The sequence below is a fragment of the Tiliqua scincoides genome, chromosome 5, assembly GCF_035046505.1.
Source record: "Tiliqua scincoides isolate rTilSci1 chromosome 5, rTilSci1.hap2, whole genome shotgun sequence".
Classification (NCBI taxonomy): Eukaryota; Metazoa; Chordata; class Lepidosauria; order Squamata; family Scincidae; genus Tiliqua; species Tiliqua scincoides.
This window is the reverse complement of record NC_089825.1, coordinates 77,907,725-77,923,519: the sequence shown is the minus strand read 5'-3', so window position 1 is coordinate 77,923,519 and position 15,795 is coordinate 77,907,725. Positions and strand designations below refer to the sequence as shown.

The 15,795-nt window shown below is 46.2% G+C and overlaps 1 protein-coding gene across 2 annotated transcripts in view; it reads left to right on the top strand.

The window, feature by feature from the left end:
* ADAM11 (ADAM metallopeptidase domain 11) overlaps window positions 1-15,795 on the top strand; it is a 59,746-nt gene that overhangs the window by 24,208 nt on the left and 19,743 nt on the right. For both annotated transcript variants that reach the window (XM_066627302.1, XM_066627303.1), the window contains exons 3-10: window positions 212-288; window positions 6,392-6,458; window positions 8,072-8,157; window positions 8,587-8,653; window positions 11,026-11,092; window positions 13,024-13,091; window positions 13,983-14,057; window positions 15,587-15,658. In XM_066627302.1, the coding sequence (XP_066483399.1) occupies window positions 212-288; window positions 6,392-6,458; window positions 8,072-8,157; window positions 8,587-8,653; window positions 11,026-11,092; window positions 13,024-13,091; window positions 13,983-14,057; window positions 15,587-15,658 (579 nt within the window). The remainder of the gene's footprint in view (window positions 1-211; window positions 289-6,391; window positions 6,459-8,071; window positions 8,158-8,586; window positions 8,654-11,025; window positions 11,093-13,023; window positions 13,092-13,982; window positions 14,058-15,586; window positions 15,659-15,795) is intronic.

Sequence of the window (15,795 nt, the reverse complement as noted above, 5' to 3'; positions counted from 1 at the left end):
TATCTGGCACTGAGACAGTCTGTCTGGTTCAGTCTGGCTATCCCTTATGGGAAACTTTGAAGCAGAGGCTGGATGGTCACCTGTTAGGATGCTGCACTAAGCAACTAGATGACCTCAGGATTTCTTCCAACTATTAACATTCTATAAATATGCCCTCTAATCCACCACCCCCACTCTCTTTCTTTCTCCCTCTTATTTATGCCCTCTGCAGGTGATACATCTTGCCCAGGTGAGTTTCCTCATCAATGCCTTTGACACAGACTTCACCTTGGACCTTGAGCTGAACCAGTAAGTATTCTATATGGAGATGACTTTCTTTCAGGTTTAGATGCCAGGGGTAGGGTGTGGTTCAGGGGTTGGCTGGGAAGAACTGTGCAATTCTGCACATGGGAACAAAATAAGAGGTGAATATCCATCCCAGACAAATGGAGAGACGATGTAGGACTAAGGAACAGGGTCAGCACACTTGTCTGGTGCTGTTCTTGGTAGACTGTATGACTCTGGCACAAATTCTAACCAACTTTCCAGCACTGGCTTAGCGGTGCCAATGGGACATGTGCTGCATCCTGCAGTTGGGTGGCACTCACAAAGGCCTCCTCAAAGTAAGGGAATATTTGCTTCCTTATCTCGGAATTGCATTGCCCTGATGTTGGTGCTGGAAAGTGGGTTAGGATTGTGCCCTCAGGATCTAGGCAAGGGGTTGGCTATGTTTCCACATGTAAAAAACCCACAACTCTACTGCACTGAGAAAATTAGTGTGTCATAGACAAAGCAAACTGTCAAAGGCAATCTGTCAAACTCCATGCACCAGGAGTTTTTCTTTAATGTGAGAGAGTATTCAAACCTATGATCGAGCATGCATGTTCTTATACAAGATCCCAGGTTCAATTGCAGTTAAAATTGTTGGGCAGGGGAGCTGGGAAGGACTATGCCTCAGAAGGCCTTCCAGATGTGACCAGAGGCTATGTGCAACCTCCCCACGCCTCAGAACACCTTCTGGATGTCGATGTGAACTGGAAATGGTTTATGGTTGCATATAGGAGACACTCTGAGGTGTGGGCTTGACATCCATGAATGCTGAGATCCATGGGTGCTGAGCCTACGGATAGGGAGGTTCTGCTGTACTTAGTCTTTTGGCACTGAAAAGGAGCCCTTTTTCAGTGCCATAAATATCCTCTTTCATAAACTGGCTCTGATCATGCAGGAAGGAGATTTTGTGTTCATTTTGAAAGCTCATTGCAAGCACTGACTCAGTGTAATAGCCAAGTGAGGGACGAACTGAATGTCAGAAGTTATTAAGAAAGGGATTTAAACAATAAACTATAAGAATCCCAATGCCATTATGTAAATCTGTGGCATGGCTATATTATTATTATTCACATTTTTATGTCATCCTTCCCCGAAGGAGCTCAAGATGGTATTCATGTCCCATCTCTCCTTTTGTCCTCACAACATCCTTATGAAATAGGTTAGGCTGAGAAACAGTGACTGGCTCAAGATCACTCAGGAAGCTTCATGACTGAGCAGTGATTTGAACCTGGATCTTCCTGGTCAATACCAGAACAATCACACCACCCTGGCTATCTAGGATACATTTAGCAGTACATTTTAAATTGTCCCACCTTGAAAATGATTATGATGTAGATAGAAAAATTACAGGAGACAGGAACTTAAATGATCAAGGGTTATTCATGGAGAAAGTTAATGAAGATTATTTTTTTCCCCACAAGCATAGTATTAAAGTTTAGGTTCATGCAATGAACTTGACAGTTAATATGTTCAGGACAGACTGAAGGAAGTACTTCTGTACACAATGCATAATAGACTTCTGGAATTCACTGCCAAGATGTTGGGTTGGCCATGATGGTTTTTTTTTAAATGTTTTTTTTTAAATGTGGTTTTTTTTTAAATGTCTAAACAAATCCATGATTGATAACTCCATAACTCCATAATTCTATGACTGCTAGGCGTAATAGTGAGAGGACATCTCCGTGTTCACCAGGTTTATACTTCTGAGGAGCAGACACGAGGGCAAAGAGCAAGAGATAGCTCTATCCATCATGCCCCTCATGTGAGTGTCCAGAGGGTGGATTGGGCCCGAAAAGAGGGCGGTTAGATGGCACATGCCAAATCCTGATCCTCTTCCTGGGTCTGATCTGCTCAACATGAACTTGTGCCATGATATCCCTGGCATGTGTCCAAGTGGACCTGTTTGATTGTTGGGGCTTAACATGGGGCAAGGGTTCAAATGTCCCCTTCTCCTGAGGAGAACTTCAGCAGCTGAAAATCACCCAAGGGATGCAGTACAGTCTGCGCTGACTATCAGCACCACTGAATCCACACGCAAGGATTTAGTTAGGATTGGAGTGTTAGGGCCCAATCCTAACAAGTGTGTGCCAGCTTACCGCCAGCGCACACTGTCACAAATGTGCCATAAAGCACGTTTGTGGATCCTAGCACTGGTGGAGCGCCGGTGCTTAAACCAGTGCTGGCTGGCTCTGGGCTAGCGCCCGTGGAGCACTAGAGCTCTGCCACTTGGCTGTCACGCGGAGTGGAGAGGTGGGTGGGGGCATGGGGAGGCAGGGAGGAGGTGTTTCGGGGGGAGGGGGGCCACTTGGGGGGAGTGGAGGGAGGGTGGGGAGGAGACGGGCCACCTGATCCAGAGCCTCCATGGCCACCTGACATGGAGGCTCTTTATTCTACACGACCTTTGGTGCAGAGCCCCCTTGCGGAACTACTTGGTTTATCTGGGGGAAGGGGATAAAAGTCTCCTTCTCTTGAGGAGGAGGTAGCGGCTGCCTGGAGCATACTGAATGCAGCAGCAGCCATTTTTGGTGCCGCTGCAGCCCTGCACGCCAGGCAGCTCAGGATCGGGCTGCCCGTCTTTAGAAACTGGGGTAAGGTCAAAGGGACTTGTTTCAGAGGCAAAAGTCCCAGGGGCTGGTTTTCACCTCTTGCCCTGTGTGGACGTGTGAGGTTGTGCATACTGGGAGCCTTCACGTAGGGGTGTGCAGGGTCATAACTGTGTGTGTACACACATGTTCTTCACAGGTGACTGCTGCAGAGTGACAGGGTGGGAGCTACAGTGAACGTGTGTTTGTGTGCTGATTTTATATTCTGATGGCATGCCAAGGTATGCGCAGCACACTGTGTGTGGGTGTGATTGTCCTACTGCTTGTGTGAGGGAGTTCATATCTTTGTGCAAGAAGGAATGGCTGCTTATTATGAGATGATGTGGGGAGGGTTGAAGTGGATGCTGCCTTATACCAAGTCAGACCATTGATCCATCTTCCTTGGTCTTGTCAATTCTGTCGATGGCTTTCCAGGGTTCTGATGGGTATATCCCTACCTGGAGAGACCCAGGGGTTGAACCTGTGACTTTCCGTGTGCCATTCGTATGCTCTGTCGTTTAGTTAGAGCCCCTTCACACTAGCACTGTCCCATTCCTTTTAATGAGGCTGTTTGGGAATAAACTGGCTGTTGTTTTTGCAACCTGTGTGTGGCTACAACATTGTGAAAACAGAAGTGGATTGTTGTGTAGTTCTCTGCAACTTTCTCATCACCATGTTGATGACTCCTGTTGTTAACATATGTTAAGAAGATATGTAAGGGGGGAAGTGCTTACGTTCTAAAGTGAAACTGGTTATAGCACAAATCTGCTTGAAAATTGTGCCTTCTTCCATCTGCCCTGCTCTGCCTCTTACAGCCCAATCCTATCCAACCTTCCAGAACCTATGTAGCCACAATGCAACCCCAAGGTAAGGGATCAAATATTCCCTTACCTTGAGGAGGCCTCCATGACTGCCCCTCCACCGTAGAATGCAGTGCACAGCCTGTTGGCATGGCTGTATCAGTGCTGAAAAGTTGGATAGGATTGGCCCGTAAATCTCAGATAAATTCAGGCAGACTGTGGTTACTCTGTGGTGACGGGAGATCATTGCACATGCTCAGAGGCACTCTATTCTTGTTACTTCAGGTATTCCGGAGCCAAGTCTTGGGGGGGGGGAAATAACATGTTCTGGGGGCTGAGTTCTAATGATCCCCTAGTGAGTTCAAATTATGTCCTGCATAATTATGTCAAATTATGTCCTGCAATGAACTGGTTTATTATACAAATGTCTAAGGCTGCAATGAACTGGTTTATTATACAAATGTCTAAGGCTAACCCATGGTACACGTGCCACTAGTGGCATACCAACACTTTCTGAGTGGCATGTGCAAAGTTGCTATATATTTTTGAGAAACCTATAAATAATAACAAAGAAAGCACCACAGCAGTTTATAGTTTGCTTGATTTATTTGCTACTCCTTACACAGCATGCCCTCAAGTTTCTAATACTGCATTGGGCACACTCAGGGCAGCCACACCTACTCTGCTTGATTTGCTTGGTTGGAAAACTGGGAGAAAGGCAGGAGAAGAACGATGGACGGGAGAGAAAGTCAATAGGGTAGATGCTAGAGAACTGCATTCTGCTAACTGGTGGGTCACCCACTTACCCAGGAAGGCCTGGGGTGGGCTGTGGAAGGCAGTGGGGGCCTAGCAGGGCAGAGCAGAGACGGCCAATGAGGTCAGCAAAGCCCAGATGGCCCAGCCAGGTGAATATACCATCTTCGGGAAAATCATCCACAAAGAAGATCCTGGCTAAGATCACCTTTGAGGACCAGAAAGTGGGCAGGCAGAGGGGAGCTGGGCTGTGCAGAAGAGCAGTAAAGCACCTCATATGGACTTCAGAACAGATCCATGCAGGCTGCCTTTCTGGACTCATTAACACTCAGCCAGGTGTCTTTGGAAAGCCCTAAATAGGCAACAGCATTCCCGTGATTCTTGCTCTGTACCTTCTGGCACTTGGAGATATACTACTCTTAAACTTGGAGGCTCTATTTAGTTATCGTGGTAATAGCTAAAAGCAGCATTAAGGTGGAGTGGCACATTCTAGATTCTCTGCATAAAAGTTGCACGTGGCGTGCTGCAGGTCGGCCACCTCTGGTTTAACACAAGTTTACGCATGTGCGAGGATGAGATCGTGTGAATGAGAGCATACCCAGAAGCATATAATGTGAATGTGTGTGTGCTATGTGAACATCATATGAGCATCTCTGTGTATATACTTTCCCAGATTGTATTGATGAGAGGTTGTATACATGAGCAGCTGTATGTCAATACAGCATGACTGTCCGGGATTGTGTGCACTGATTTATTGTGGTATGATCTATGTAGTACAGTATTGTGCATAAATTTGGATTTTTTTTGCAACAGTCACCAGTTGTGCTCGAATATCTCCATCTGTGGGAGGTGGTGGTTTCTACCTCCTGGTTCTGCGATACAGCCTCTGAAAGTTGCCATTAGATGAGTGCTCCTGAATATTTAATGAGGCATCCGGAGCCATTCCTGCCCTCCTCCTCCATCCTCCAAGTAAATTAAGCTTAAAACCTGGTTACTAGTAAGTCGAGGTGGCCAATGGATCTTGGGCTGTAACCAGAGACCGTGTGATTAACCAGAGTGTGGATGATTGAGTTTCGCCCTGGCCTATGCCCATTTTCACCCAGGAATCCAGCAGCCCTAATGCTCAAGGGAATTACCTAGAGACGAGAGTTTAACCCAGGAGAGCCCATTCTCAGTGTCAGGATTTAACTTTTGAAATATATCATTAATGAAAATAATGCCTTTTAGAATTTGCAAAGGACCTTTCTGTCACAGTCAGGAAATCTCATCCAGCCTCCATGCCCCTGAAGTGAGAAAAGGTTTTGTTAGCCAGAAAACTTGCCAAAGAGATAATCCTTATTCCCAGTGACTGAGAGCCCAACTGTGTGCATGACTGCTAAGAAGTAAGTCCCATTATAGTCAATGGGGCTTATTCCCAGGTAAGTATTGCATTCCCAGGTAAGATAGCATTGCAGCCTGAGTTAAATAGGGTTATCCCAGTTTTCTCCCGAGGAATCTCCTTGCCTGAACCTGTTTGTAAAACCTCAAAAGTCAGGCTGGGCGAGGCCTAGTGGAACTAGACTGTGCATCAGAGGATCTGTTGTCAGAGATCTGATGCCTGAAGAAGGGAAAATGGAAGTTTGCCTTATGCAGGTTGGAGGGTGCATCAGAAGAATCTTGTAACAGTCATCCCAACTCTTGATGCAAGACATGGACAAAACAAACTTCCCACCTAGAGATTGGATACTAGCAGCCATTCTGAGCCAAAATAAATGGGACAATGCTTTTGGAAGAAGAGTGCAAGGGAAATGGGAGAGGCTTCAGTGGACGATCTTTGCTGCAAAATCTTAGCTTTCTCAGTCCATTACATTCTGTAAGAACAGAGTGGGAAAATGAGAGGGTGGGAGTGTGATCTCACACATCTGTGGCAATCTTCATGCTTCTTTCCTCCTCCCTTTCTCTCATCAGCCACCTGCTGTCCTTGCATTATGTGGAGCGCCATTTTGGACAGGACGGAAACGTCAGCAACACCACGGTAAGGGGAGTTAGGCTACTATATGTAGCACTTTGGGAGTTTGCCCAGCCCCTTCTGTGAGCGTGCATAGATTGCTTTCCCCTTTACAGCAACTGCCCCTGCTCCCAAATCTAAGAGCAGGAGGCTGGGTTTACAGACCAAAGGATGTGGTTTTCCGGACTAGCCTGAGCCTCAGTGCTGATCTTTATGTTTAATGAATTAAACTAATTGTGGTTGGCCAGTCTAGTAAATGAGCCCCATCTACACTGTTTGCAGTCTCTTCAGGCTAGATCTCTCTCCTGATGTACCCTGAAGCATGAAAGGGTCTGCCAGGGTGGAGTAGTGGGAAGCTTGTGGAGAGGAGGAGGGCCTCTTGTCTTCTGCAGCTGCTGAAGCAAAGAGGTAGTTTGCAGATGCTGTGTCTGAAAAAAGGATGAATGGGCACTCCAGAAATAGCCCTGCTCGCAACCCAGGAATTGGTGCAAAAGGCAGCCTCACAAGTAGAGCATCAATAATGGCTAAGTGCTTGCTAAGTGGTTGGTCTCACACACTCACATACACGCAGAAGCAGCTGCAGCCTGATCGTCTGAGCCCCCTTCCCCCCCCCCCCCGCTTTTGCAATAAGCCCGGCTTCCCCATCCCTGCTGGAGCTAACCTGAACCACACTGCCTTCTATAAATAGACATGAGAGGGAGAGGGAGGGGCTTGCTTGCCTGCCTTTCGCACTGCAGCAACCTTGAACACCAGCCTGTGCAGAGGAGGGGGCTGTGGGCACACTCGTGAACCGACGCATGGAACAACACAGCCGGGGAAGGGAGGAGGCTGGCTGGCCTCCTCGTGAACAGAACACAAAGCCATGTGTCTGTGTGCCGGTTCATAGTTCTGTACCCCCAGTGCATGTATCCTAAAAGACGGGCATGTGAGTGCACCGTTCGTCAGCCAACTGGCAGTGCCCAGCATTCCATTTAAAGTGTCATCTCTTGTTCTTAATTGCTCTCTGTATCCCTTGACAACATCACCATCCAGACTTGGCTTTATTTTTGAATCTTTTTTTCTCTTCCACTCTTGCTAGATCCCCCCATTCAATCTGTCACCAAGTCATGCTCCCTGTAGAACATTGCTCAGATCTGCCCACTTTCTCTCTGTCCCCTTGGGTAAAACTCTGGTTTCTGCTCTACTCATCTCCCCCTTTGACAGCTGTGACATTCTCCTTTATGGCTTCTGCATCTTCCAGGCAGGCTTGACCCCTGCACCTGCCATTTTTGACACTGACCATTGCCTACTGGCAAGGCCCTTGTCAGTGATTAGTTTTAAGAAAGAGTTCCCACTCCAACCTCACCCCCCCCAAAGGTGGGCTGCCAACACATCATCCTTGACTGGGGACCAGACAGTGCCACTTGGAGGCTGCGTTAGGTCCTGGGGCTTCTATTTGCTACATTAAGGGATAAATGAATGTGCATTTCATGAGTTTGAGAACTTCTACTATAAATATGTAGGGGAAAAATGCTGTAAGCAGCCCTGAGCCCATTGGATGTAACAGGATATAAATCAGAAAGATTCCACAAACAAAAAGTGCCCCTTGAAGGCGCAAGGAAATTTCACAGTCTCCATGCCCCGTTTATGCTCTGTTTCAGGGAGCCGGGGAGCACTGTTACTATCAAGGTGGTCTCCGTGGGGAGGCAAACTCTTTCGCGGCTCTGTCCAGTTGCCACGGCCTGCAGTGAGTAGCGCATGCTGAAGGTGGAATGGGACCAATTGAAGGAGGAGCCCAGTTTCCCGTGATGAGTCACGGCACTTGTGACCAAGGATGCTAAGCTAGCGCAACTGCTCTGATGGCCTGTCTGGGGGGTTGTACTGCGAGGGCTTCTGCATTCTGCAGTCATGGTTGGGGTGTACTGGCAAGTGAGACCCCAGTTTAAGAGCTGGGAATACCCATTTTCCAGCAGTTCCTAAGAGTCTGTATGCATGGGAGCCTCCCCATTCATGCACTAACATAAAGCTGGTTTTGCAAACTGGTGTCACGGATCTCGTGCAGTGCTGGGGAACCCAGTTCACTGGGGCTCCTAATGGATGTTTGTTAATCTGACAGCTGTAACTAACTAACCTCTCCATGTTTTTCTGCCCCCTTTCTCCCCTCCGCCTGGTGCAGTGGTGTTTTCTCAGATGGGAAGGCCACGTACCTGCTGGAGCCTCATGATTCACCCAAGCGCCGAGAGGTAAGGCCTGGGCTGGGCTGTAATTCCATCACTGCCACAGTGACACCTCGCTTGGTTTCATTCCCAGAGGTGAAGGGAAGGCTGAACGAAACAGCTTGTGGATTAGTTTACCTTTTGTTTATCCCCCTGCTTTTCTAAACCCCTCTCAGTTTCTGGAACTTGTTCCAAGACAGCGTTCTTATAATGAGGGCGAGGGTCAGTGTGACATGCTGGTCAGAGTGTGACAGAGACATGGGTGCACATCCCTGCTCAGCCATGAAGCTCACTGCCTGACCACAGGCAAGCCATGGCCTCTCAACTTACTCTACCTCATGGAGTTGCCTGTGAGGATAAAATGGGATTGTATGGCCAAACATGAGAATGATACACCAGTATCAAAACAATAAGGATAAAACCATCACCTGGTCAATTTGCTGAAAACTTGAAACAAATAAGAAGCGAAATGTTTCCCCCCCCCCTCTTAACATATATGTATATTGTTCAGTTTAACATCTGCATGTAGATTAGTGAGGGTCTTTCAAATGAGCATTTTTCCTTCCCTCAAAAGGGTAAGTGGCAACTTTATAATATAGGCCTCTCTGTGGAAGTCATGGTTACAGTTTCCCCACTGGGCCTAGCATATTTTCAACCATCCCTTTGTGTGAGCATGTTAAGGAGTTTCCCAGGGTGCCTCCTTTTACTCTTGTTGCCATGGCAGCAAATTGAAGGAGATTCCAATTGCATCTTTCCATCCCTTCCTTAGAGAGCCCTCGGCTCCTCAACATTCCTACCCCTCATCCACTCTGGCACATGTACATGAATTGCTCATATAGCCATATACCTGAGTGCATCTGGGCGTGTTGGGTAGGTGGGAAAATTGCAGGGCAGGAATGGTGATTTAGAGCAACAGAATTTTAGCAAAGGCTTGGTGTAACACATGCACTCTCAGTCACTTGCTCACAAACGTTCCACCAGAACTTAGGTCTGGAACTGATTTTCCATGCCAGGGTTTCACTGTGCAATGTGTGAAGCAGAGAGTGCCTCTGAACAACTATGGAATAACGACCAAAGTTCTGTGTGGGGAAAATACAGGGATGCCCAGTGTGTGAAGCAGGCCAGAGGGCACAGTTTTGCTCTCACGCCTCATCCGCACGTTGAGTATTCCAGACTTTAGTCATCTGCACAAGGCTCTTTTAGTTGTCTGATAGTGAGGCAATATCTCCTTGATCTCTTCTTCACACACTGCACTGTTGAACAGTTCCAGACCTAAGCTCTGATGGTAAGCCCAAGTACGTACGTGTGTGTGTGTGTGTGTGTGTGTGTGTGTGTGTGTGTGTGTGTGAGAGAGAGAGAGAGAGAGAGAGAGAGAGAGAGAGAGAGAGAGAGAGAGTGCATGTTTTAACTGAAGGGCTAATGTCTCCACATACCCTGGTTTGTTGAGGATAAGTGGAAAATCAGCTTCCTAGTCAGAATGTGCACCTTTGAGGAAGCTGGAGCCGAGACATATCCCGTTACAGAAATTAACTGGCTGCTCTTGAGCTGAGAGGGTCAGCTGTTCATCTCTGGTTCCATCTGGCTACCCTCCCCATATCCCCTCAGGCACACTTCTTCTACTCAGACAGATGGGGTGGGGTTGGGAAGGGCTTCCAGAAGGACTTCACAGTCCCTTTCTTTCCCCTTCACTCGTTTTGCTTCCAATGGCATAAGCTGGAAGTGTTTAGTTTTATAAGCAGATCAATGCAAGGGCTCCAGCCTGCATGGAAGTCAGACTGTCTCTGACCTTAATCATTCCAGATGGGATACCCCTTTTCCCATCTCAGAAGAAACCCCTCTTCCCAATCCAGGTGTGAGTTAGGGCCCAGTCCTATCCAACTTTCCAGCCCTGATGTAGCCATGCCAATGGGACATGTGCTGCATCTTGTGGTGGCGGCAGGGTCACAGTGACCTCCTGAAATAAGAGAACATTTGTTCCCTTATCTCAGGGTTGCATCATCACTGGAAAGCTTTGGCAGGTTTGGTTCCTTAGTTGCATTTAGCTTTCAGAAAAATGAATTTTAATACACTACCATCCTTGCAGAGAAACTATGCATACATATAGCTCTTCCTCTGATCAGGGTTCCCGCATTTTCAGGGTTCCCAAACCTATGGAGATCCACTCTGTGTGTATGCATACACACACAATCTTTTGCCAAATCTTACAATGAGGGGTCCATAGCCTGTACTTCTAGTTCCTATTCCACAATAGGAACAAAATGAGGGGAGAGTAGTGGGCTCAAAACTTCCATTGAAGAGAAGTAACTGTGTGAACATGGCCAAAAGATACCATACTCCTCATTTAAAAAATGGATTCCTGGATAGTTACCAATTCCCTCTTCCTTTGTTGCTTCCCTCAGGGGCCACTCCCTCACCTGATCCACTGGACACCTGTACCTCGCACTGCCCGGGGCTGCACAAAACCAGGTAAACCTCTGTGCCCCTCCCCCAAAGGAACTCAGACATACTTCAGTTCTCACATTTTAAATTGGATGTGGATGATCTCCAGATCTCTATTGACTAACTCCCAAGTTTCACCTGGAGGAAGTACAGTAATCATTATTTCTTTTTAAAATTAGCACCTGCTGCAGTTATTAAAGAGTTTAGATGAGGATAGAAATTGGGTTGCGAGGGTAAAAATTATTCACATTTCTCATTTTTCAAGATTTCTCAAGATTTCAATATGGAAATCTACATTTCAGAATCCAAATTTTGAATTTCTTAAAATTCTTCTTAATTTACTTCTATCATGAGTCTATCATACCCTATCATATGCATGTGTATTTTAAATTGGTGCATTGCTTATGCCCATTTCTGAAATCTGCTTCTTCTGATGGTTATATTGGTATTTATAAAATGTATTGCTTGTATTTTCTACTGCTGATAGAGGAAAGGGCACTTCTGACATATACAGAGAACCTCTTCATCACTTCTGAGCGGAGCTGCTATTTGAAAGTCCAGTGCTTGGGGGGGGACGGACAAATCCAGCCTATTTATACACAGATTTTTTATACATGGACTTGACTCAACATGAATGGCCCCTGCAAATGAGAAAGAATGTGCTGATCCCTGGAGAAGGGGAAAAATGCATCCCTTTAAAATCAATTTTAAAAACTGAACAGTCCTTTAACAACAGCCTCCTTAATGAGAGAGAGAGAGAGAGAGAGAGAGAGAGGGCAGCAGGCTAACAGTCCTTCTCTCTCCTTTGGACCCCTCCCTTCCCCCAGCAAGTGAAAGAAAGGTGATCATTTTGCATTGGTGAAGGGAGGGGCTGAGTGAAGTGCTGATGAACTGTCTTCTTAATGACTCTTATCTTAGAGTCAAAAGGTTAGCAAGGCGTTTTTCAATCACTGGAGCAAAGAAACTTTGTTTTTTAAATTGATTTGCTATAGTGCATTTTTTTTAATCCACCTGAGTGCTTGGAAGGGAGCCCACGAGAATAATTAGTCTCACCCTGTACTGTTAAAGTTCTCTTTCTCCACCCCCCTCCCCCATTTTTCTTTTAAAAAGCCACACTTGAATGTGTTTGCATCTATCTTCTTAGGGCCAAGTTAGTTGTAACTTCGATTTTGCGATTTGACCTAGTGTCTTTGTCGTGGTCCCCCCAGCAAAATGAAAATATAGTAACCAATGGGCCTCTATTTTGAATTGGGACAGTGGTGTAAAGGGGCGTTAACCCTTTGCCCTGCCACAGCTCTGATCCTGACTAGTCCCCACAGTTGCTTTACATGTTTTTAAAAGACGGAACCAAACACATTGGGCCAAATGACGTGATTAATATCATGTCTAATTTGGCACTTAAAGAACAATAATTTAGCAGTTACTTCAGCCATAAATCACCTTTCTGCTGGAATTACTGCTAGAAAAACAGCACCTGCTCTTTCAGATGTAAATACCTCGTTAGCAAAAGGTGCTTGCAAGCATTTTATCTTGGCTGAGAATGCACTTCCAGTAGTTCTTGAGGCATAACTGCATGTCTTAAACTCCCTGCCTCTGAGATCATGACTACTATGGATTTCACTTGGCCTCATTGGGAGCTGTAGTTCTGTGGGGTTGGGATGGTGGCTATGGATCTCCCAACAGATAATTTGTTGCACTTCACCAAACTGCAGTTCCCAGGATATTTGTGAGGTAGCCCTGACAATTACAATGGTACAATACTAATATAAGCTGGTCATGTACATATTAATAGTTATTGGAGTTTTGAAGCCCAGCATTCTGCTTCTGAATTAGGACAGGCTTGAGGCCCTGCAGCCTGTTTCCTATGAATAAGTGCCTCTTTCCCTTTTTCTCCAGTCCTTGCCCTTCTCCCCCTCCCCCCATATCTGATATGTGCCCCCTTCTTGCCCCCCACCCAGGGTGTTTATTTGCTGCACTGAACTCCTACATTCCTTCTGGGCTGCCTAAACTGCGGCGTCGAAGGCAGGTAGGTTTGCTGCTCAGCTAGCTGACTGTGCAATCCCAGGAGGTTCATTGGCCGCCATGCCCCTGCCTCTCCCAAGAGGCAGGCAATCCAACAGCCTTTCCATGCAATTGGTTTATGAAGCAATTAAATATGTTGGTTTCTCCCCAGCTGCACACAATCAATTTGCTCCCATGCTGCTCTCAAGGATGGGCTTGTGTTGTAAGTGCCACAATTTCCTAGCACTGACAACTGAAATTGAGAAAAATGCAGTTCTTCTCTCTTGGAAAGTGTATTTGCTGCTGCTGCATGGAATGTCACTTTGTGAGAGTCACAGCCTCTACTGCAGGGGTGCTCACACTTTTTTGGCTCGAGAGCTACTTTGAAACCCAGCAAGGCCCGGAGATCTACCAGGGGGGAAGGAAGCGTCTGACAGACACCCCCTTTAATGTATGGAGCCCCTGCTGGAATCTAGTCAGTTTCGTCAGTTTTGTTGCTGCATGCCTGAAGAGCAGCTAAAGTGTCAGTTTCAGTGTCAGTTTAGTGTCAGCTAAATATGTCAGTTTTGTCAGTAGACGAAACTGACATAATAACAGTTTGGAGAGACAGGGCTCCACGATCTACTCATTTTGCCTCGCGATCTACCGGTAGATCGCGATCCACCTATTGAGCACCCCTGCTCTACTGGATTTTGTCCAGGATGCAGTTTAGTGATGAGTGACACAATCTCTGCCCAACAAGCCCACACACCATTTTGTAAACTTTAGAAGCTTCACGTTCCCTGGTTGTAAAGCTCCAGTGCAAGAATGCTCATCTAATTCCTGCCCACGTATTCCAATAAGACATGAATCTAGGACATTAGATTTTAAATGAGCCACAACCTGTCTGATCTTGCCTTCTTCCCTTCCACGCCAGGTTCACCGAGGTCACCGAACTGTCCATAGCGAGACCAAATTCATCGAACTCATTGTAGTTAATGATCACCAGCTGGTGAGTGCTGTCAGTTGCTGGGAGGATGGGTGGGCCAGGATATCTAGGCCTTTGAAGAGGACTATGTGTGTAAGATGAGGCAAATTTTTAAAACTCACCTCAAGTACACCTGCCAGCTTTTCTTTCTCTCTCTTTCTCTCTCTCTCTCTCTCTGGCTCACCCAACTCTATTTCTTCAGTAGTTTGACCTCTACGTTACATTCAGGCAAACTGTCCACCAGCTGAGCTTTCTCAGTTCTAGATGGCAGATATATGTCCATTCCCAGGCATTTGAGGTTTTGTATTTGTGGAGCAGGACAGATTGAAGGTATTGTACATTACCTGCTTCACTGTCAGCTTTATCAAAATCCTAGGGTAAGATTTTTGGAGCCTATTTTGGCTACCTTCAAGGGGAGAACACACATATGAAATTGTATTGGTTACTTTCTGATTGTGACCCATCGGTCACCTACAGCGTGGCACTGTTTGCCAAAGCTGCCAGAACTATTCGTGCCAACTACCTGAGGGAAATAGCGGTAGATTGTAAAGGAGATTCCTTAATATGATGGGTGTAGGTGCCTTTTGTGCTTGATTTTGACCTCATTTTATCATTTTATCATTGTTTGTATCTTTATGTATACTTGGATTTATATGTTTTATTTTATTGTGATGGCTATTACCTAATAAAATAAACAATCTTTGACTTTGACTTTGAGCTGAGCTTTCTGGATCATCTTTGAGCTTGGTCACTGTTGGTGTTTTGTTATTAGTCATGAACTGCCTTGGAGTCATTTTTTAAAAAAAAAATGAACTGGGCTATAAAAATATTTCCAAACAAAATATTTAATCTTGCAGCTGCTCCGAACTGGAAACAATAAAGGGGGATGAAGCTCCCTGGGGGAAGGTATTAATGGATGATTGATAGGACCTTTGCTCAGTGGGACTAGTTTAAGGTCGCCAACCCTCCAGGACTGGCCTGAAGTCTTCAGGAATCAGCCTCAATCTTTGTGTGATTACTGAAAACAATCCTGGAGATTTTTGCAAGGGTTTCAGGAATTTCCAGCATTACATCATGTTGCAAAAACAGATCTCCAGGAACAGCTTCGGTCAGAGACTTACTTCTAAATAAACATTATAGACAGATCTTGGTCAGGGGCATAGGCATTCAGCACAATCCTATGCATGCTTACTTAGAAGTAAGTCCCATTGTGTTCAGTGAGGCTTACTCCCAAGAAGGTGTGTATAGGATTGTAGCCATAGTCAGATAGTGCAGCGAAATATTTAGAGCCATGTGTATGTACTGTTTTAATTCCTCTCCCAGTTGACTGTGGAACTGCAATGCTTCAGCAGACCTAAGGGACCCTGTCATGGAAGCAGCTCGGGATTGTCCTTATGCCCCCTTTAAAACCTGGAGGGAACTGCTTTCTATCTTTCAGGGTGGTGCTGAAAGATTGGGAGTGCTGGAAGGGATGGGAGGAGGAGGAGCTGCAACCCCACGGACAAGTTGAATGCCTCTGTAACACATTGTCTGTGCCCTTTGTGTCATTCCAGTTTGAGCAGCTGCGGCGCTCAGTCGTCCTTACCAGCAACTTTGCAAAGTCCGTGGTGAACGTTGCTGATGGGGTGAGTATGGAACATGTTGCAGCTCTTTCCAAAACTGCAGTGCCCCCTCCCTGAAGGATAAGAATTGTGGGACTCCTCCCCAATATTTTGAGGCCCCTAGTGGGTTCCACCATTAGATACCAGAAAGGAAAATAATT